This window comes from Cladophialophora bantiana, assembly GCF_000835475.1.
Source record: "Cladophialophora bantiana CBS 173.52 unplaced genomic scaffold supercont1.28, whole genome shotgun sequence".
NCBI classification, from domain to species: Eukaryota; Fungi; Ascomycota; class Eurotiomycetes; order Chaetothyriales; family Herpotrichiellaceae; genus Cladophialophora; species Cladophialophora bantiana.
In genome coordinates this window covers 1-21,110 of record NW_015971602.1, presented here as the reverse complement: position 1 = coordinate 21,110, position 21,110 = coordinate 1, and the positions used below count along the sequence as shown (strand labels likewise).

The 21,110-nt window shown below is 49.6% G+C and overlaps 7 protein-coding genes across 7 annotated transcripts; 3 read left to right on the top strand and 4 right to left on the bottom strand.

The window, feature by feature from the left end:
• Positions 1-470: 470 nt before the first annotated feature.
• Z519_12308 (uncharacterized protein) lies at positions 471-773 on the top strand (the record flags this gene model as incomplete). The annotated part of the gene is made up of 1 exon (XM_016770014.1): positions 471-773. One exon carries the CDS (start codon positions 471-473, stop codon positions 771-773), a length of 303 nt encoding a protein of 100 aa, XP_016613680.1.
• A 5,849-nt stretch (positions 774-6,622) lies between these two features.
• On the top strand, positions 6,623-9,419 carry Z519_12307 (aspartate-tRNA(Asn) ligase; the record flags this gene model as incomplete). The annotated part of the gene is made up of 2 exons (XM_016770013.1): positions 6,623-7,643; positions 7,696-9,419. The coding sequence occupies 2 exons, from the start codon at positions 6,623-6,625 to the stop codon at positions 9,417-9,419; spliced, it is 2,745 nt and encodes a 914-aa protein (XP_016613679.1).
• Positions 9,420-10,150: 731 nt separating this feature from the next.
• On the top strand, positions 10,151-11,480 carry Z519_12306 (uncharacterized protein; the record flags this gene model as incomplete). Its single annotated transcript, XM_016770012.1, has 4 exons — positions 10,151-10,352; positions 10,446-10,533; positions 10,616-10,867; positions 10,949-11,480. The coding sequence occupies 4 exons, from the start codon at positions 10,151-10,153 to the stop codon at positions 11,478-11,480; spliced, it is 1,074 nt and encodes a 357-aa protein (XP_016613678.1).
• Positions 11,481-12,332: 852 nt separating this feature from the next.
• Z519_12305 (uncharacterized protein) lies at positions 12,333-13,374 on the bottom strand (the record flags this gene model as incomplete). The annotated part of the gene is made up of 2 exons (XM_016770011.1): positions 12,333-13,240; positions 13,317-13,374. The coding sequence occupies 2 exons, from the start codon at positions 13,372-13,374 to the stop codon at positions 12,333-12,335; spliced, it is 966 nt and encodes a 321-aa protein (XP_016613677.1).
• Positions 13,375-13,408: 34 nt separating this feature from the next.
• Positions 13,409-13,705, bottom strand: Z519_12304 (uncharacterized protein; the record flags this gene model as incomplete). Its single annotated transcript, XM_016770010.1, has 1 exon — positions 13,409-13,705. One exon carries the CDS (start codon positions 13,703-13,705, stop codon positions 13,409-13,411), a length of 297 nt encoding a protein of 98 aa, XP_016613676.1.
• Positions 13,706-14,254: 549 nt separating this feature from the next.
• Positions 14,255-15,488, bottom strand: Z519_12303 (uncharacterized protein; the record flags this gene model as incomplete). The annotated part of the gene is made up of 2 exons (XM_016770009.1): positions 14,255-14,984; positions 15,052-15,488. 2 exons carry the CDS (start codon positions 15,486-15,488, stop codon positions 14,255-14,257), a joined length of 1,167 nt encoding a protein of 388 aa, XP_016613675.1.
• An 809-nt stretch (positions 15,489-16,297) lies between these two features.
• On the bottom strand, positions 16,298-18,538 carry Z519_12302 (uncharacterized protein; the record flags this gene model as incomplete). The annotated part of the gene is made up of 1 exon (XM_016770008.1): positions 16,298-18,538. One exon carries the CDS (start codon positions 18,536-18,538, stop codon positions 16,298-16,300), a length of 2,241 nt encoding a protein of 746 aa, XP_016613674.1.
• Between the last annotated feature and the right edge of the window lie 2,572 nt (positions 18,539-21,110).

Here is a 21,110-nt window from a genome sequence, read left to right as displayed (position 1 = left end):
CCCTATTTAACTATAGGCTCTCTAATACTACTCTAGGTATGAGATTATAGCAAAACACTTCTTAACGCGCGCCGTGTTTAAGACCATTTAGTACTTTAAGTCCTTGATATCCTCGGCTGAATTCGCTCTGTGGGCTACGAGCTACTTGACGCCTGGGAAATTGTTGAATTCGGCAACCCTCTACAGTGCACAGGCGTATTTACCACCGCGGGCCGTGGGGGATGCCTGTTAGGGATTCCTTGGCAAGTAGGCAGAGTCTAACGATAAGCGTATATATAAGTCATCCCTATAGTATATGGTCGATACTGTACACGACTCCAAGCGTAAGGGAGGAGAGAATGCGCCTCCTATGCGGGGAGTGTGCTAGTAATAAGGATGCACTCCCTAAGCCGCATCTCTTGGCTGGTGGCCTGATTATTCCCCGGTGTATCAGGCGTCCGTCCTTCCGATGTTTAGCCGAATCCGTAACAATGCCGCAAAGTCCTCAAATTGTACCTGTGAGCCTTTACACCTTTCCACCGTCAATAGCTGCCACGATGGAGGCGGATTCGTCCAGATTTGGGATATCGCCAGGCACGGGCCAAGCTCGGCAATGCTACCAACAGGTGCCTGTCTTCTTTTTTGACAAGGCCCTGGGCGCACAGTTTGATAAGTTAATTTATCGACCATTACGCAAAGTGAACATCCTCGCAGGTCATTGTCCTATCTTGATCTTGGTAGTGGACGTATTGGATGAATGCGAGAAAGAGGTTGACATTAAGACTACCTTCTAATTTATGGTCTCGACTACCACAGACTAAGACTATTAGCCTTAAGCCCTTCCTCGCGAGTCGGCCTAACTTACTTATTTGGCTTAGGTTTAAGTTTATGTCTATCGACTCCTATCAGGACGATTCTCCATCGTGCGGTTCCAATAGTGACAGTTCAGCATGACATCTCTGTTCTCCTCAAGGACACATTCTCGGAGATTCGGCAAGAACTATAGCATTGATCCACCTTTCGGAAAACCACTTGATCATGACTGGCCCGATGAGAGAGTCCTTGAAGTATTTGTCAACATCCCCGTTCCACTGTTTATCGTTGCTGCCGCGGTGTAACGATTTGTGGGTGACCATAACTGGAACCCCCAAGAATAGCTCGAGACGACCTTCAAATTTCAAGGAGCGGATTATCTGGAGCGGATGGAACGGACATTCCTGCCCGTGCTAACACAATCAACATTCACCTTGAGCAACACTCATGTTAGAGAGAAGCTGTACGCATCATTCAAGAGCGTCGTCGACAATGCTCTCTACACAGCATCAGAAAGGTTACGAGAAAGTGGCGCGAACGCTTCTCAATCAAGGGGCAGACGTTCAATGCTCAAGGAAGGTCCTATGATAAAGCGCTCTATGCAACATCTGAATATGGCCACGAAAACGATCGGTACCGTTCTCTATGTCGTCCTTGTTAGGGCCTCCGTCTCTTTACCGGACGAGGTAAATATTGCGGTAGCGGTGTTTCCATCAATAGAAAGTTTACCTGTCCTACTTGCAGCGCAGAGCCACGAAGTCCCGAAGCCCACACGAGGCGGAATTTTTACGCCGTAATCTTGCAATACGAATGACTGTTCCTTCTGGAAGATTCTCTTAATAGATGCCACCGAAAGGGCATCTCCATCTTTCTTTGTTGCGAGAATGAGGGGAAAAGAGTCCAGGAACTTATCATTAAGCCGATGTTCTCGCCGTGGTTTGATTTCGTTAGGGTCTAATCAAGCCCATATACTGTTGATTCGCCTCGTGCTGGGTCGAGAAGGTGAAGGACAACCGTAGCCCGAATAAACCGGTTCTACGTACTAGGACTCCTTATTAAGCCTAGCCGACTTGATCGTGAATCAAGTTGAGGAAAAGTTGACGATGTTGCAAACGTCCACCCAGATGGGCTTTCCACACAGAAGTTTGGAGTCGACCAATGTAAAGGTAACTAAATATGACCATTTCGACATCTTTCTAAGCTGATAGCAGCATATCCCGCGTCATATTCATAAGAAACCCCCTGAAGAACCATTATTCGAGTTAGTTTAGAGAGTTTTACGTGAAGACGAAGAATATTCAGTAGATGACCTGAAGTTCCTTAACCGAAATTCTATTGCGCAGTTGTCCTCCGAGTAGCCATATCTAAACGGCGTCCTTCTAATGCAGCGCTAAAGTCCTTCTAAGCTCAGTTCGTGGCATAATAGCGTAAGAAGTAATGGAAAGCATTCCAAAGGCTGTAAGACGTACGACTTCTTCTAACAACGGGATCTCTGGTTTGTCATCTCTATTTCGCCGAAATGCGCCCGTCTCATATGGATATACCAATAGGTTAAATTCGAATTCGCTAGTCTTCTATCTTATCGTAACGATCTCCGTCGAGGACTAGTCTTTTAGGTTTGCGGCACTCAATTCACAGAGGTGACAAGTTGTTATGCTGGTTAACAGCAAATGTTTCAGCAGACTCCTTAGTTCTAAACTAATGAACCCACATCCCGAGGGCGCTATGTCGGAGCCCAGTGTCTAGTATCGGTTCTCGCGTGAAAAGTAGAGATAGAATAGGAGGTGCAAGGAGTTTGACTGAGGCTTTCACGTTGGAAAGAGGTAGCCACATTATTGTCCCTTGAGGGAGACTAATCTGCGTAGTTGGGCGGTTAAAAATTTTCAGATGCATCCTGGTGTTGACAGCAGAACGGCACTGTAGCGAACCATCCACCAATGCTTCAACCGAGGCCTCTCTTTAACAGCCTTGGTGCCACCGTTGGTCGATAACGAGGCCTGGATAGATCTGGCCAGGTTCAGACCCGTTGAGCAGACGGATTGTTGCCACAGTGTAAATAGTATATAGATAGGCAGAGTGTCTCTAAGTAGCCAGCAGAAGAGAACACAATCAACCAGATAGATTCACAACTGTTCTGTGTATAACAAGTCCGCAATAAGAGTGTTGTGTGAGCAGCTGCTGTTAAGGAATATTGAGAGCAGTCAGGCAGACCCTCTTCATACATTCCGGGTCGGAGAATCCATTAATATTTGGGAAATGAACCTCGTAACCAGTGTGAGAAGTAATTGCGAAGCTTAATGGAGGTCGGCCGAAAGGTATAGGAACGAGACTATCATACCATATAATTCTCGACCTAGCCGCGAGCAAGCATTTAATTTTATCGCTTGCAGTGTAACAAGGCAACGTGCCTTTGCTGGGATGGTATGGGGGGGATAGCAGGAACGAGTGCTGTCTAGTCACATGTCAAACCAAAAATGGGCTAAGGGGGAGTGCTGAACAGTTCAAAGTGCTGGCAGCGTGCCATTCTTTACAGTTGGACAGAGTATCCTATGTTTTTAATGTTGTCTACCTATTCCTGAGTGTTTTGCCGATTCTTTTCTACTTCTGAACGCCGTCGCCGTGCTAGGTGCTCGCTGCCCTAGCCGCTGCCTCTCTAGAGGTGGTGTTCGTGGTGGTGTTGCCTCGTCAGCATCAACCAGAATCGCGTTCTCGATTCCCGACCTGCTGGACAGTCTTCTGTGCGTTGTTACACGAGTATGCCGAACCCTGAAATGCTCTGTTACAATGGTTTTTAAAGTGGAGAATATTTTTAACGGTATGAATCGTTAATTCCCGGAACTAGGCGAACCTATAACGGCTCTATATACAATATTAGCTTTTACTTTAGTAATTACTATAAACACTCTAGATGATAATTAATACCTAATCTTACCGAGAATTTTTAATAGCGTACTACGGTATTTACTTCTTCATCTTATACGTTCTTTATTATTCTAATAAGTAGACATCTTCGGAAAGGTGGCAGTGAATCCAGTTGATTCTTAGTCTCATTAGAATCTTATACTTTAATAACCTAGTTAAATTATTGAACTGGGGCGAGGCTACTAGCCATGGGCATCAACTCGTACGGCGGTGGGTATGGTCTCTTCTCAACGCGCACACTCAACTAGGGGAAGTCCTCTCTGTTGGTAACTTGGTTGCTTGTGTATTGTATGAAAGATAGTCCCCCAGAACTATATAAGAAGAATCATAGTCTAGGGTCGGCGCCCCAGCCAATCATAACGCTATCCACCACTTCCAACTTCTCCCATTACATTATGTCGTAATTTAACATATGGTGAGCAAAGATAGAAGTGGTGTGGATTAGCATTGGATCTTATTTATCTTTCCCTATATTGTAACAGAGCGCTTCAGGGTTCGGCGTGCACGTGTAACAACGCACAGAGGCCTGTCCAGCAGATCGGGAATCCAGAACGCGTTTCTGGTTGATACTGACAAAAACACCACCATCACCAACACCACCCAGAGGGGTAGCGGCTAGGGCTACGAGCACCTAGCACAGCGGCAGCATCGAGGGGCAGGACTGAACTGATAAAACACTTAGGTATTAGGTAGACGGCGCCAAAAAACCACGGTATTCGTGATACTCTCCCTCAAACTGTAAAAGAATGGCAGTCTGCCAGCACTATGAACTGTCTTGCTCTCAGCTCTCTAATTAGGTTTGACAAGTGACCTGACAGACCTCTGCCCTGCCAGCTCACCACCACCCCAGCACTGCACAGCAACCTTGCCTTATTACAATATAGGTGCTAAAAGTAGAGCCTAAGGGGGAAAGGGGACCCGAAAAGGTCGCATAACTTTGACCACCCTACCCAGGTATTCTTAGGTTAGACAACTCGTCCTAGCGGGGCACCTACGGTAGCGCAGCTCGTTCTAGGGAATGGTTTAGTGTGCCATAGCCTAGAGAGACGGCAGCATTTCTCCGCAGCCATTGCAACGGAACTACATGACCAGGTATGAGGTACCAATTTGAGCATCTGCTTGTTCGGGCGTTTGTGTGTCTTCTGAGATGTGGGCTTACGGGGTGTGCGCCTCATTTGCAGCGGGTTCCTGTTGAGCACCCTCGATGGGTTATCCGCACCATCTTTTCCTTAAGCTCGGATGATGGCTCTAGAGATATAATCCCATCTCTCTTGAGTAAAATAAAAGATACAGTATTGTATACGATTAATAGTAACCACGTAGTCGCTGCGGGGAATTTTAGGCAGCAGCGTAGGGGCAGGGAACCTATCTAGGTTCCCCGCCGCCCGTCTAAAACAGATGCCTAATAGCCGATCGCAAGGGGCCAGATTAGGCCCCCGGTGTGTTTGCTCAGGGAGTGCTCAGTGATGCTCAGCTAAAGGCTCAGTTAATGCTCAGGATAAAGCGGCCTTCGCTCACCCCCAGGCTCAAACCGTAAAAAGGTAATTAGGTTTTTCGATCTCGAGTACCTCGTAATTTAGATATATTAAGACGGGAATTAGCATGGCCAGCCATAATTATGGTTCCATCCCCACTCGCCCTTCATCTATTAGGTGACTAGTCGTACCAGTCACGTGGCTGGAAGCATGCAAAGGCTGGAGGTGTGGAAGTGTTTCATGGCAGGTCTAAATCTGCCCCCTCCTTTTTTGACACAAATCATGGACATCGACTACAGCGGCCTAGGATCATAGCAAAGTATCACAAAACGATATGCCGAAGCATATGAGAACCGAACCAACATCATCAGCTATTCCAACACAGTCAATCTAGTATTCAAGGTTGACCAAGAAGTTCGCCGTGAGATTCGACATTAATGTCACAGCAGCCGAAGCCCATGCACAGGCCTTCGCGTCCCAGGCTCCCGACGCGCCAATTATCAAGGTTGCATCAGTCGTTCAGGTCTCCACATGGCCTTTGGGTGAGCTGTGGATAATAGGCTACCTCGTGATGGATATGTTTAAAGCTTTGGTCTGAATACAACTCCGGGCAAAAGCTCCCAGTCGCTCGACGGTCTTCAGAGCTATCTGGATTAAAGCCTCATTTATTCCGGGGGCAATGAAGCGATTGATGTTACGGATATACCTCTATCTTGCTATCATCTTGACATTGCTCGTGGAATATTACCTGGAACTCGGACGGCTTTGTCTACCTTCTAGACTGGAGTTGTGCAGGCTTCTACTCTCCTATTTTCGACACCTGGGGTATCATATTATAGGCCAATATCTCCGCCGACCCGTTCATAAAGACTCTGGATTCAGGTTTTGCTCGTCTCTCTTCACCTCCTGAAGTGGTTCAAGTGGACACCCTCATTCGTGTCTATGCAGCAAATCAATCCATTGCATTGTGGGTTATGGGAAGTGATCCCTTATTTTCTACACTGCCCCGAATCAGCCCCAACCCTGGCGCGCAGATTGAGACAGACTACATTATGAGAGCTGCACCAGGAGATGGATGGAAGACGCTATAAGCGCCGGCGCCTAGGCTAGGCCACATATGACAAGTGACTGCCGAAGATTGCGGCTTGGAGTGAGAACTGCGTCCTTGAAACAACAGCGAAGATCAGCACTGGTTCCTATTTAGCGAATCCTCACAATGCCTGGGGTCTACAGTGGCCTCCAACAGCTCCAATTGGCATATACAAAAAATGACGTCAAGCCTCCTCCGCCTTGAAAACTGATGGCAACATACCGGGTCGATCATCCGCTTCATACTAAAAGCTGATCATTCACCACCATGACAACTCCCAGAACCTTTTTATCTCTTTATTCCGTACACTGTGTGGCACTGGTCTCCTCCGTCGTGCCCAGACATGTCCAAGATCATGGGTGCAATGGCAAGTTTCCGTGACAGACTCTCACGTGGGAAGTATGAACTAGGGGAAACCTTGTCTAATCACAGCGACAAACACCGCCGCGGAGGCCCTGAAGATGACGTTGCCCATATAGTCGAGAAAGAATTGCAGTGGTCGAGCGAAGAAGAGGACGAAGAAGGTTTGGGGGAAGACGACCAGCCGGGTCATGGCGAGGCAATGAAAAGCCTAGATGAATTCCTGGACAACGACGACCCTCCCGAAGCAAAGAAGCGCTATGGTAAATTGCCACTGATGCAATTTCAAGACCGCGGGGCCGCCGACGATGCGTGGCCCGCAGAATGGACATCTCTGGCAGACGTTGATGCGAGTTTCATCGGCAAGGACATCACTTTTCGCGCTCGGATCCACGTCGTCCGCAAAATGAGCGCTAAGCTTGCCTTTATGGTCTTTCGCCAGCAGACCGCCACGATACAAGGCGTGCTGAGCGCAAATGACGGCGGCGTCTCCGAGAATATGGTCCGCTGGGTGGAACACATGCGACCGGGTTCCATTGTGATCGTCAAGGCAAAGGTCAAAGAACCCGAACAGACGGTCAAGAGCACCAGCACTTCGCATGCCGAAGTGAACATCGAACAGGTGCATCTGGTCTCGGCAAGAACGGCTCCCGTGCCCTTCAGCGTCTATGAGGCCGACATGGCGACTGACGTTCACTCAATATCGGATAGAATCAGGCTGTCCAACCGCATCCTCGATCTGCGAACTCCATCCACACAAGCAATTTTCCGAGTTCAGTCGGCTGTTTGCAGGACTTTCCGGAGATATCTGGATGACCGCGGCTTTCTGGAGATTCATACACCAAAGTTACAAGGCGGCGCAACCGAGGGTGGGGCTGACGTCTTCAAGCTCGATTACTTTGGACGTCCGGCTATTCTAGCTCAAAGTCCGCAGCTTGCCAAACAAATGTGCATCTCTGCTGACTTTCCTTGTGTCTTTGAGGTTGGTCCTGTCTTTCGCGCTGGTTCGTCCTCATCCCGTCCCCTTTTGTGATCGTTGCCTGACATTTGCTGCAGAAAACTCGAACACTCCCCGCCACATGACCGAGTTTACCGGGTTGGACCTAGAAATGGTCATAGACAGGCATTATCATGAGGCCATGTGGCTGATTGATGCGACACTCAAGGATATCTTTAAAACGCTTTATGACTGCAACAGAAACGACATTGATACCCTCAAACATCACTTCCCACACGACGACCTGGTCTGGCGGGACGAGACACCGAGGCTGACATTTGCGGAAGGAGTGAAGCTGCTGAATGAATCAGGGTGGACCAACGACGACGGAAGTCAACAATTCGAGCACGATGACCTACCAACGAGGGCCGAACGAAGACTGGGAGAGCTGGTCAAGGAGAAATATCACACCGATTACTACATTCTCGACAAGTTTCCCGTAGCGGCCCGTCCTTTCTATACCATGCCAGATCCCAAAGATGATAACGTCACAAATTCTTTCGATTTTATGGTTCGAGGACAAGAAATCCTTTCTGGTGGGCAACGCATCCACGAACACGCACTGTTGAAAGAGCGAATGGAGAATCTAGGCATGAATCCGGATGACCTGAAGGAATATGTGCAAGCTTTCGAGTGGGTAGCTCCACCTCACGCCGGGGCCGGTATCGGCCTGGAACGTCTTGTTGCCCTTATCCTGGATCTGGGGAATTTGCGCTACGCGTCGCTATTCCCTCGCGATCCCAAAAGCTTCCCCACCACCAAAGAACCGAACCTGCGGCATCCTGAAGACACTACTCTGCGGCGGCCGAGGGGATATCTTCAACCACTTGAGAACCTGGTTGCAAACTATGGCGATGCCACAAACACCTCCTGGATGGACGAGAGATTCCAAATTTGGCGCGATGACAAGACGGGCGCAGCCATCGCCTACGTCGCCACGCACAACCGCGCAATCATTGCCGGAAATCCGCTCTGCGAAACGTGCCAACTTGAAGACGTCATTATCGCATTCCTGACGTGGCTCCGACGGGAGACTCATCTCCAGCCTCTCTTTATTCTGGTCGACAAAGAAGTCGAAGAGGTCCTCGGCGATAAGCTGGGATGGAAGAGTTTTACCAACGTGGCAGAGCAGCGGGTCAATCTGGCTAACAACGAGCATTTGACCATTAACAGCGACGTCGACCGCAAGATCAGGCACGCTTCGAAGGAAAGCGTGAAAGTGACTGAATATGGCAGTGATGTACCGGGAGACGTGCGCCAGCAGGTCGAACAGCGCATCAAGGAATGGCAGGACAGCCGGGAGGGAGCACAGGTCCACCTGAGCGTGATCACGCCGTTCAGGGACGCATCGCATCGCCAGTATTTCATCACCATGGACGACCACGGTAAAATACACTGCTTGGTGGTGCTCGCGCAACTCGCGCCTCGATGGGGCGTGCAGGTGAAATGGGCGCTCGACTTCCCCGGGGCGACCAACGGAGCCATCGAACTGACGGTGCAGACGGCACTCAAGGCGGCCGCGAAGGTGGGCTATAAGACGTGCACATTCGGAGCCGGTGCAACGACCAAGCTAAGCAGCGAGCACAACGTCGGCGGCGCAAAGGCCGCCACGCTCGACTCGCTGTATCAGACCCTCGCGGCCAGGTACAATCTGGACAAGAAGACCGGCTTCCGCACCAAATTCAACACCCTCGAGGATCCGCTCTACCTGTGCTACCCGCCGAGAGGCATGGGCCCGAAGGGTGCCCGAGCCATCATCAACTTTTTCCAAGGGGAGGAATAGAGCCGGTCAGGAGGAGAAGTGTGGGACCTCGCTGGTGGGACTCATATGCTTATCGGTGAAGCCCATCGAGGAAGGAAAGTTTTACGCGCTACTGACCTGCATACCCATACGCGGCAACCGAGTTACAATCTCCACCTCTACCGACTGGAGCAATAAAGGCAATGGCGACGACGACAATCCCTTTTTTCCTTTCTCACCTTCCCCCATGCAAGAAACCTACACAGCGTTCAAGCACACACCGGTTCTATAGCCATACCTTTCCATGAAATAATACCGAAGTCCACGCTCCCTACAGTCATGAAACAACAGCTTTGTTCAAAATGTTGGTGCTAAATCTATATCTTTGACTGCTTTCGGTTTAGACACCTCCACTCCTCTTGCTGGGTTCAAGACTGCCCCGGCAGTTGGCCGCCCTTCTGGCTATATGTTCGCGCTGAATGTGGACTGGAGGTTCGTGCTATTTGCCAACCCCGGCTGAACCATATGCATCCCTGTTTTGCTATCAACGCCGCTAACCGCTGGGATGTAATACGCCCCGAAGTTGCTTGTGGTGACCTAAGGTGACCTTCGTATCGGCTAGACGTAGGTACAGTGACGCAAGGACCGCTACGTCTCTGCAGCCGATGTTGCCGAAGGAGAAGAGGATGGATGAAGAGAAAAGATACCGGTATTCTCGCAATCACCCTCGAGAATGCAAAGAGTTGAGTTGTCCACCGCGTCTACTTTTCATCATGTACTCCCTTTTACTTACCGCAGCCTTCGTCTTCGCCGCGTATCTGGTCTCGCTTGCCATCTACAGGCTCTATTGCAGCCCGATTGCCCACTTCCCAGGGCCCAAGCTTGCAGCGCTCAGTCGGTGGTACGAGTTCTACCATAAAGTCGTCCTGCGTGCTCAATTCACCTTTCATATCGCCGATCTGCACGGAAAATACGGTGAGATTCATCGCTCCCCGGTGTACCTTTGATGGTGATGATGATGATGGAATGAATTCGGCGGACGCTTTGACTTGACGACGACCGCGACAGGACCGATTGTGAGAATCAATCTGGACGAGCTGCATGTCTCGGATTCCGAGTTCTGGGACACCCTCTACGGGCCAGGCAGAGTCGACAAGTACGACTACTTCCGCAACCGGCTGAACATTCCTCGCTCCGTTTTTTTCGACTGTGGACTATAATCTCCAGAGACTGCGCAGGGCGCCTCTCCTTCCGCTGTTCTCCAAGAAGCGCATCGCGGATTTCCAGCCCGTCATCCGCGAGAAGCTCGACATCCTGTGCACCAAAATCGACGCCTATGTCGCCAGTGGCCGTCCTTTGGCCATCAAGGGTGCTCTCACGGCTTTCTCGGGAGATGTCATCACCACCTATGTCTTTGTCAATCCTATCGACATCTGGAATCCCCGGATTTCAGGCAGACATTCCACGAGCCGTTCATGGCCGCCTCCGAGGTCGGCCATGTGGCTCTGCAGTTCAAATGGCTGTATCCCTTGATGAACGCTCTCCCGGCATGGCTTGTTCTCAAAATGCAGCCGCAGATATTCCTTGTCTCAGAGCTCGGGAAGGTCAGCATACCCACGTCGCAACAATCAGCGTGATTACTCAGAGTCGGCAGCTAACCAGGGTTCTTCGACCGAGCAGGACTTCGACGTCAAACTCAAAGCTATACTCAGGCACGGCGAAAGAGAACCCAGACCACCCCACGATCCTATACGAACTCGTCCGCGGCGACCTACCTCCCTAGGAGAAGCAGATCGACCGTCTGAACGAAGAAGCCCAGCTCCTAGTCGCCGCGGGCCTGACGACCTCGTCGTGGGCCATGTCCGTGGCAACGTTCCACATCGTCCGGTCGCGGCACATCTACGAGGAGCTCCGAGCAGAACTGACGGCCGCTCTGACCCACAAGTCTGGCGCCAGCACATTCCCCTAGGCGGATGTGGAGAGGCTGCCGTACCTCAACGCCTGCGCGAGCGAAGGTCTGCGGCTCTCCTATGGCGTGACCTCGCGCAGCCCTCGCGCACGACTTCTTCCTCCAAAGCGCCCGGCTGGACTCGAAGGGCGTGAGGGTCACGGTGAAAGAGGCCGAGAAATAGAAAAAGGAGACGGGCATGGAAGCAGAGCAACAGCAAAACCGGTCCATTCGTGGTCGTTGTGCTCACTGATATAGGATGGGCGGTGCAAGACTATCCAGTCTGTGTCATACATACTTGGGCCCTAGATGGCTTTTGTGCTGCTCGGAGGACTACGACAAGACAGCCTATCTTATACTATAAATCAGTGGTACGATCCTTAGCTTTTTTGGGGGGGGAGTGTTCACTAGCGCATGTAGGTCCATCTTTTGAGTTCTCATGCGTCATATTAGTATTGTACACATATAACGGCGTATTGATTGATTTCTAGACAGCCTGAGTTTGCCTACCTACCCATACAGACCTAGCGGCTTTCCCATTTCCATTTTAAGTGCTGCCGCTCGGCATCTCGTTTCTGATGGGCCAGCCTTGTGCTCGCTCATGGCAGGTGACATCGTGTACGTGAGACTATCGTCCGTGCTTTATAACAAGCAACTCATCGACCAGGCCAAGAAAAGAGACTGAGAGGATCATGGCACTCTCGACTTGGACGAGGATTCCATCAGAATTCCAAGTGCCAACCGTGGAAGCCTATCAGTGACTCTACAACATCTTCATGATCTCTTTCAATATCGGGTCTTGCTCAGGGCCGGCCTCAAAATCCTTGTTAAATATTCCAGACTTCAACCTCTGTTCCCACCTCTCTCTTCCATCCTTGGTTCGTAATGAAACTGCCCGTTGGAGAAAATGTACGAGCGTCCGTACATTCTTTCCAATTAACTGCTCCTCAGAACCTTCACAATCTCTTTAGCAGATAAACTGGTCAAATGGTGGTTTAGATTAGCCACTATAAGCTCCCCGACTGAGGATGCAGGGATACGGCCGGAGAACAACTGCTGCAGACTTTCATTGACGGTGGATTCAATTTCACAGAAACGCTCGAGTCCTCTGGGAAATGCTGATAGAACTCCAGTTTGAAGGGGCCCCCTGTTGAAGGTTCGGGAAGGATGATGTGGATCTTGAAAACGTCGAACTCCTCTACGGACTCCATAACCAATTCCATCGGGTCGTCCGGTTTAGCGAAAATGGACCACGTTTCACAGTCATGGTAAATGAGATACGCCCAAATGCGAAGTGTTTCGCCATTAGTGCTACTCAGGGAATTATAAGGGAATTGCAGACAGTGGCAAAGTGCTGTCGCGGATTCAGCTGAACCCAATTCCGTGTACAAGGAACATTGCCAAACAGGGCGAGCAACGCGAACATAACAAGCCTTATCCCAGCGGTGACATAATAGGGGGGTTTGCGTCCATGAGAGGTGAGGTTTAAGCATCGCAAGGATGTCGTTGCGCGTTTCATAACCACACCGTTGTGTGCGTGTTTCAGACAAAGAAAGACATGCACAAAAGTTGGCCACCAGTCGTAACTCGTCCGGATCGAGAGTGCTGAGCCTTGCCTCGAGATAAGGAATCAATCCCCATCCAATGGCATAGCTGAAGACAACATTCTGAAGAGGTGAAAGATGTGGACATGCTATGTCCAAGGCATCCGTTCGGTCAGCCAGCCATCTATTTTCATCCTTGTCTTCGGAGAGCGGTGGAGGCAGGCGAGGAAGAAGACGTCTCTGGGCTGCCATAAAGACATTATCCATGACCCTTGAGTCGAAATGAGACCAGAATGCTCGGTTTATCTCCCTCCCATAGCTCATAATGTTCGCTAGATATGCGTTATTCTTGGTGATGAGGAAGCTGACCGCTGAAGCAGTCATCAGTCTCCTCAGCTTCCTGCTCGGAAATGTTGCAGGACTGAAGCAATGCAACACCCGCCTCACTGTCCACCACGAAGTCTTGTGCGCTTCGGTGAATGAAACGCAGCTCCAACTTGCGCATCTTGACCAAGGAAGGAAAAAGTCTCGGAGAAATCCTATCCAAAGCGTGGATGGAATTCGACGAGTCCTGCGCATCTTGCAATCACATTGGCTTCGAAATTCTCTGCCATAGCGTCCAAAGACACCAAAAATTGAGTATCCAGATTGTCAGGGAAGTAGCAACGCAACGTTTCCTGTTCCTGCGACGCTACAAGCATTTCAAACAAGGTCAGCTTCGTATGGCCTCTGGTTGCAACATCAACTAGGCGGAGGTATGGCTTCGGGTGTTTTGCATAGAACGTGTCCTGACGCTCAAGCAAGAACATGAACAGTTCATTCATTTCACCCGACATTCTTTAAGACGTCGCTTCAGATCATCTAGGTCATGCCCCTCGCTTGCCGTGATTCTGAGGTCTTCCACAACAATAAGCCCATAAAAAGACACCTTCAGCCCGAAAAGCTATTTCCTCCGCAAAAAGCGCAGCTCTAGTTGTAGCAAGACGCACGTCGCAATGCGCCCTGATATCCGTCCCATTGAGGTCTTGCAAGCGCAGCGATGGATATTTCTGAAGAGCACGCGGAAAGGGAGCCTCTGGTCGACTTGAACAACAAATCTTGATTTTGTTGGAGCTCTGAGTAATGAATTGGATTGCGTCGAGCAAACCTTCGGAATCATTTAGCACTTCATCGAGCCCGTCAATCAACAAACAGTAGTTGAACACAGAATGAGTAAGCAAGTACCGTAGCCACGATTTCAGTTCGATGTTTGTCCAAGACTGAGCGCGAGAGCCCGATTCGACAAGGCAAGCGCGCAGGCTGTCCGGCGCCGAATGGTTCATATCGGCTCAAATTTTTCTCACAATGTCCGCGTCCATATCAAGAATCTGAAAGCATAGTGATCTCTAGAATCCATCCAGAGATTTCAATAAACGGCTTGCGGCCGGTCTGAAAAACCAGAAACTGAGAAGGCGGACAGGTTGCGGGTGTGCCCATGCTTCTAAATGGACAAGCCCTTGTTGTCCAGATTGAAAATTTTGATAGATAAAGTCCATGAGTGTGTTTTTCCTGCTGCCAGGTTTTCCGTTGATCCAAAAGACCTCTTGTCCGGTCCGAAGCCATTCGACGAACGCATGGCGCTGCTGATTGCGGAAAATACGAGCTTGCTCATTTAGAGGATTGAAAACCCAGGCATAAGTCTTGCCAAAGTCGACGACGCGCCCCTCAATCATGTTGCGTCGTTCATTCATCTCCGGAAACGCCAATGCGTCCAGAAGGCGGTCTCGAAGAGCATCCTCTGCTTGATCCTGGAAAAACTTTGTCTGCATAATATGCTTCCGAGCAGCATCCTTCAGGAGTGAGTCTTGGCTATCGAAGCGATCCATCAATCTAGCCTCTGCGCCTCTGACTGTGGCTGGAATATCTGTTGAGAGCATTCGCATACTTCGTTCAAGCTGTACATCCTGACTAGTGAGACGCGCTGCCAAAACTGTTTCCGAAGCTTTAATCGATGCTACGAGATCGTTCGAAACAGCTTGCAAGCCGCCCAAGACATGGGCGATGGCGTCTCTCTGGCCTTGGGATAGGGCTTTAAACTCGTCTTTCAGCGTCATTTCACCCTGACCGGCCCTGAAACTGGAAAAGAGAATTCAGCATTGGCGAACTGACAGGATGGAAGGCAAGAATGGCAGGGACGACTTACTAGAGGTCTTTTAAGATGGCTGAGCGTAGGGCGGCATCTTGCTGTTCCAACTTCTGCCGCAGACTTTCGATGACGCCCCTCTTGAAAATAGCCTTCAAAGTCGTCCTGAACGCGCCACCGATCTGCTTGTTGCCCTGTTTCTTGGAGAGCTTCAACTGGTTGAGGACCTTTTTGAGCTCGGCTGTAGTCGCGGTGGCATCATTGATGACCTTCTGTAGCCGCGTCGGATGAGTGGACGGTGTTACCTTGTGAGCATTCAGTGTAGCCTCTAGATCCTTGTTGGCAGCCGCGATGCAATTGGCGTACTCTTCAATCTTGTTATTCTCATCTAGGGAGCCTCGCTCATAGATTTCCTTGCACACACTGGCAGCTTCGATAGCTTGTTCAACGAGCTGCGTGACGTTGCAGGCAAGGGCGAGGGCGGTGATGGGGTCCATCGCATTCCACGTCGAGGCGGAATCAGGACGCTGAGGAGGTCGCCATGTCCAACGTAGCTAGCGGCGTAGGTGAGGACAGAGCACCTCTGTTTCCGAGGCAAACGGAATGCTTGTTACCAACGAAGATCACCTCCGTTCTAACAGTGAAGGACTTCGAGTGTGCCACTTATTTTTTTCAATTCGGCTTGCAGGCGGCGCTCTAACAGAAATAACTCTCTTGCGCAGCCGCTGGGCCCGACATTGCTGCTGAAGACTCGATTGGTCTGCGGCTGCATGAAGGCCTAGCCATCTTTGGCGGGCGCAACAGGTGTCGATCATGGCCTTGTCAACAAACCTGGGGTCAAGGCTGCACCGTGAATTAGCGCTTTTCGGTGGTGCTTTCTGATATCCTCGATGGCTGGGATGACAAGACCACTGAGTGGCGTAGTTTCAGATGCGCACGAAGGTACCAAGTAGTTGGAAAGTCAATTCAGCTCGCTTGCGGGTCTTGCCGAATATATGGAGCTCGTTGCTTGAGAGGGGATGCCTACTAGGGCCAACTAGGCTTGCTGGTTCGCCGCCGACTCTAAAAAGAGCAATGACTTCGAACAGTCTCTCAACATTTATTGCAGCATGGAAGTCTGAGCATCATCGTGAGAAAGATATACAAGGCATGATGATCCCTTCAAGTCTCGGCTTGACTGACCCACCTTTCGTAAACTCATTCAGCCACATTAGAACCTCCTCTTTTCATCGTCGATAACATTTGCAGTATACTTCGTGTCCCCTTTTTTAACCTCTTCTTTTTGCTCGCCAGGAGCTGCTCGATGCTAGTAGAATCCTTCGCCGACCGCCATGTCGACCTCTCTCCTCCTCTGTCGGTCGATCTTGGGTTCCGGCACTCCTTGGTGAGTGGTCATTGCTTCCATCTTCCGGAGCAAACTGCCATCAGTAAACTCGCTGGTTGGAGCGAGATCAACCAACGGCTTGCCGGGCACACCGTGACCTGATCGCTGACCGCCCTGAGCCCGGCGACTGGCACTACGGGCTAGGAGACCAGTTCCAGTAAACGGACCGTCTGCATCATCGACATTACCATTTGTTGCTGACTCGACCATAAACTTTCGCGGAAATGCCGTGGGTGGAGCTCCTTGTGATCTCGAAGGGGTTTTAGGGCTGGCCGCTTTTTCGTCAATGCTCGATCTCTCGGGCACGAAATCAATCAACGGCCTCAGGTCGTCTGGCTGTGACGCCCGGTGCGCCACGCCCGATTCTGATTTTCGGCTTTCCTCCAAAGCAGGACCCAAATCCAGCAGCGGTTTGAAAGACCCGAGCACATAAGGCAACGATTCTTTGGAATCCCTTGTCCCCGGCCGGTTTCTTAGCCGTACTCTTTCCACCGGTTCAGTTGGTTTCTGTTGACCCTCACCAAGCATGTTGACCAGGTACCAACTCCGCCATGAATGAACGGCATGATACCATTTGTCGGCGACCGTCTTGTCCTTGGTACAGAAGAAGTGTACAAAATTTGCCCCGTCTAGAAACATGGCAGACTTCGCCTGGCTTTTCAGGACAAAGCACATCTTCTTCGGAGGCTGGAGCTTTTTGATCTGTTTTGCGGTGGGGGCGTACAAGTCAAAGTCCGACAAGTGACAGATATTGGTGGAATCGATACCATTCTCATTCTTGGACGTGGTGATCTGTCCGTCCTCTCTCAATTTTAACCAGCGTTTGTCCCACTTTCCAGGCCGCTGCGAATGGTAGATGTGGACTTCGGTTCCATAAGGTTGTTGCTTGGGGGCGTCTGCGAGCTGCAATCCCGGGGCAGCACATTCACCTTCGGCCATGATGAAGAGATGATTCTGAGCATCATTGTCCCAAGAGTTCATCACATCACGTATCCGCTCATATCTTCGGAGCGGCCTCTCTAGCCCAAGCTGCGAGAAGGATTCCAATAGGAGAGCCGTCCGAGGGTCAATCGGCTCGGACATGCAAAGGGAGGCGGATCTCAGGATGTCCTTGGATGTGGTAGAGGGTGTGACAGGGAGAGTAATGAACGCTTCCTTACATTTGACGCTTACCCTTCGTTCCCCGGCGTTCACAGCCGATACTGGGGCGTCGAAGTTTGGTTTGCGCATCGGTGCTTCACAGTCGGGCTTTTCGTCGATCTTACCGACGCTGTTGGTCCGAACGTAACTTTCCTTGGGCTTCTGTCGCAGCTGCTCAACCGCTGATGATGCCCGGCGGTGATGCGCATGTTTATCCTGTTTGCTCGAGGTGGTCTGCTGTCCACCAATGACCAGCGTACGTGTCCTCGAATTGTTCGAGTCATGAACAACTTCCGGCGTCGGCGGCGCTGGAGCTTCATCTTGTCCATCGATACCTTCCTCACGGCGCTGACTGTCTTTGTATCGGGCCAGATCTGATCGCTTTCTAGCTTCTTGTCTTGCAGCCTCCTCTGCTTCTCGCTGACGAGCCTCCCGTGCCAGTATCTCTTCTTGCCTCCTGCGCTTTTCTCGCTCTTCATGCTTCCGCCTGGCCTCCCGTTGCCTTAGTGCTCTGACTCGGTCATATTCACCTTCCAAAATCAAGCGCGCCTCTTCCCTAGCAGCCTCAAGCGACCTCCGAAGCTGTTCAGGTGACGGCTCTTCTATGCTAGAAGTCAAAGTCTGCTTGCGGGGAGTGCTTTTGCTGGTTGTCGGCCGCGTCCCGGATCGCGAATCGCTGTGTTCAATGACCATCTGGTGGCCGCCGTGGTCTGCCAGTCTGGTCTGGCCATCTTCGGATGCGCTGTTAAATGTCTGGCCTCGGGGTCTCGAGACCGTCGCGCCATTGAAGGTGGCAGGCAAAGGCGGTTCGTCGGGCAAGGGCGCAGTTTGAGTCGCTGGTGGTCGGCGATGATATCTCGAAGGAAGACGCGCCAAGGAGGTCTGTGACGTCTGCGGTAAGGGAGGGGGAGGACTTTGAGGCTCGGGGCCTTTGACAGCGGACTTGCGGACCGATCTGTAGCGCAGGAACTTTTGAGGTGATTGCGCCGATTGTGCGGAAGGGTCTTGAGCGCCGCCATTCATCTTGAAGCGAGGTCCACAAGATATTGTGAAGTATGACGCATTGGTTGTCTTGGAGGGAGAAGTGAGCCAGAATGCCCCAGAAGAAAAAGGCGTCAAGAGAAGGTGGCGCGTGAGCAGGTTGGTCTCTGTATATACCGAGGACTCCGTACGGGGTAATAATACTACTGGACAATGCGAAGCGAATCTCGGGAAAACGAAACGAAGCGAGCAACGCGCCCCCAGCGCTAGTTTACAAGTACAGTTTGTTTGGACTCCAATCTGCAGCACTAGTGATGGTTCCACTCGGCCACGTGCCTGCATACCTCGTCCGGGGGATATGTTCCGACACCGAAAGGTACGGTATACCATATGGCACGTATAGCTGTCATCGGATACACTACCCACTAGGCAAAGACAAGGCACTCTCATTTGGGAAGTGGTTCGAAAGAAAGCCCGTGGTGATCAGGTGCCCCAGTCTGCTCGCACAAACCTGTCGTGCAAGATCGCAGTTGTCGCATTCCATCAGGGGTGTCAATACCTTTAGATGCGTGGCTGTGGAATACGGCCTGGAGGAGCTGCCTGGCGGATGAGGACATAGAGTCCCTGTGCGGAAAATCGCTCAGAAGGAGGCCGAACCGGCTTGATACATTGCCTTTCCGGTGTTTAATAAATACATAAATAGTAGCCTCTCCTTCTCCCTTCCTCTCTTCTCCTCCTCCCATATTCCTCTCTCCTTCTTCGCGCCACCATCACATCTCGATACGCCGAGGATGCCAGCAGCACAGTCGAACTTAGACCGAACTACTGGCCAAATAAGTCTAGATCGACCATCTCACCGCTCGACGTCAATGAGAGCTATCATGCTTACAAGAAAACTGCCGAACTCGACACTACGGTGGTACAGAGACGCGAACAGGTTGTTGCCCCTCCCCAGCCGCGAGCTGGCCAATAATCTAGAAACTGCGCTGCGATGCAACATCTGCGTGGGATTGTCATGATTCTCTTTGGGAACGACTTTTACATAGAGTACCTACCTATATGGCTGTGGTAGCCGAAGGATGGCTACACGCCTGCTGAACTCGAGAAAGGCCACATTATATACAAATAGAGCATCAAAGAGAGTGATATCCTGATCATCCACCTTGAACGTGACAGCAGGAACTCGACTGTACTGGAGGGTAATGATAGGGCAACAGAGATCCTGTCACTGGATGGCGATAGCGAGCAGAGGGGTTTCAACCTTGGTGGGCGGTGTATCTAGTACACATATGTATTCAACTACCTGAGACACCCGGCAACAGCCAGTGTGGTTTTATTTAAATAATTTAAATACTTTTGAGCCTTATTTACTATTTAAATAGTTAAGGTTAACTATTTATATTGTAAATCATATATTTATATTGTAAATATATTTAAGTTATTTAAATAGTCTTAAATAATACTAAAAAATCTTAAAATAGTATTATCTTAACGGATTAATATTCTTCCGAATTATATAAGATATTACTAAGTACTACTATATTTAGTAATGTAATTAAAAAAGAGTAATAGATAGAGATATATCTTTTAGTCTATCTAGTAACTAATCTATTTAGAGTTAATCTATTTTATAGTCTATTTATTTAGAGTTAGATCTAATTAAACTATCTAAAATCTAAGCACTATATAAATCTTCTATTTCCTCTAGAATTTCAAAATCCTCGTTACTACCCTCGCTTTCATTCTCTTTCTCGCTAATAGGAATAGGTAGTTCTTTCCACGATCTTAGACATATAATTTAATTAATTCTAGCCTTAGTTAATCGATTTCGATGCCTAGGATTTGCGATATTTAATGCCTTAGAAAATAGTCATTCTATCGGCGCTGAAGTAGCCATTATAGCGAGATAATCTCTAGTCATTCGCTTAAGATAAATAAATCGAGAGTCTCTCCAGTAAATTAGAGGATTTATCTCTTGACTAGATCGTTCTTCAGCGATATAAACTTGAAATTCAGATAGAATATTAGTTATATCGTTATCCTCGTCCTCTAGAAGATCAGAAATAACTAATTCACTAATCTTAGGATTTTGTGAATTATTTAACTTTATCTCTTCTTCTTTAGTTAAAGAAGTAAAGGATATAGAAGAACCTTCATAGCGCTTAAATCGTCGTTTAAAGCGAGATATAATATCGTCTTTTAGCTTTGGAAAGTATCGTTAAATCGCTAGCGTTTTTATTCTAGAATCTAGAATAGTAGCGAATAAATGAGCGTTAAAATCGTGATTTTGCGTAATATTCTCAATAGGAATTCATTTTATAAATTTCGTTAGTCCTTAAGTAATAGCGTCCTTAAGATCGCTATAACTAGTGTAATGGGAGAAGTTAGAAGTGGTGGATAGAGTTATGATTAGCTGGGGCGCCGACCCTAGACTATTGTTAAGGATCCCTACTGATCCTAACTGGGTTAGGGTTCTCAGCAACAATCCTGGTATAGCATGAGCTGGTTGTGGATCACACGCGATATGAGCAAGGTTTCTCTGTTACTAAGAACTGTATAGTCCAGTAGATAACATGAGTTGGCTACGGAGAGAGTGTAACTATGTAGGGGTAAC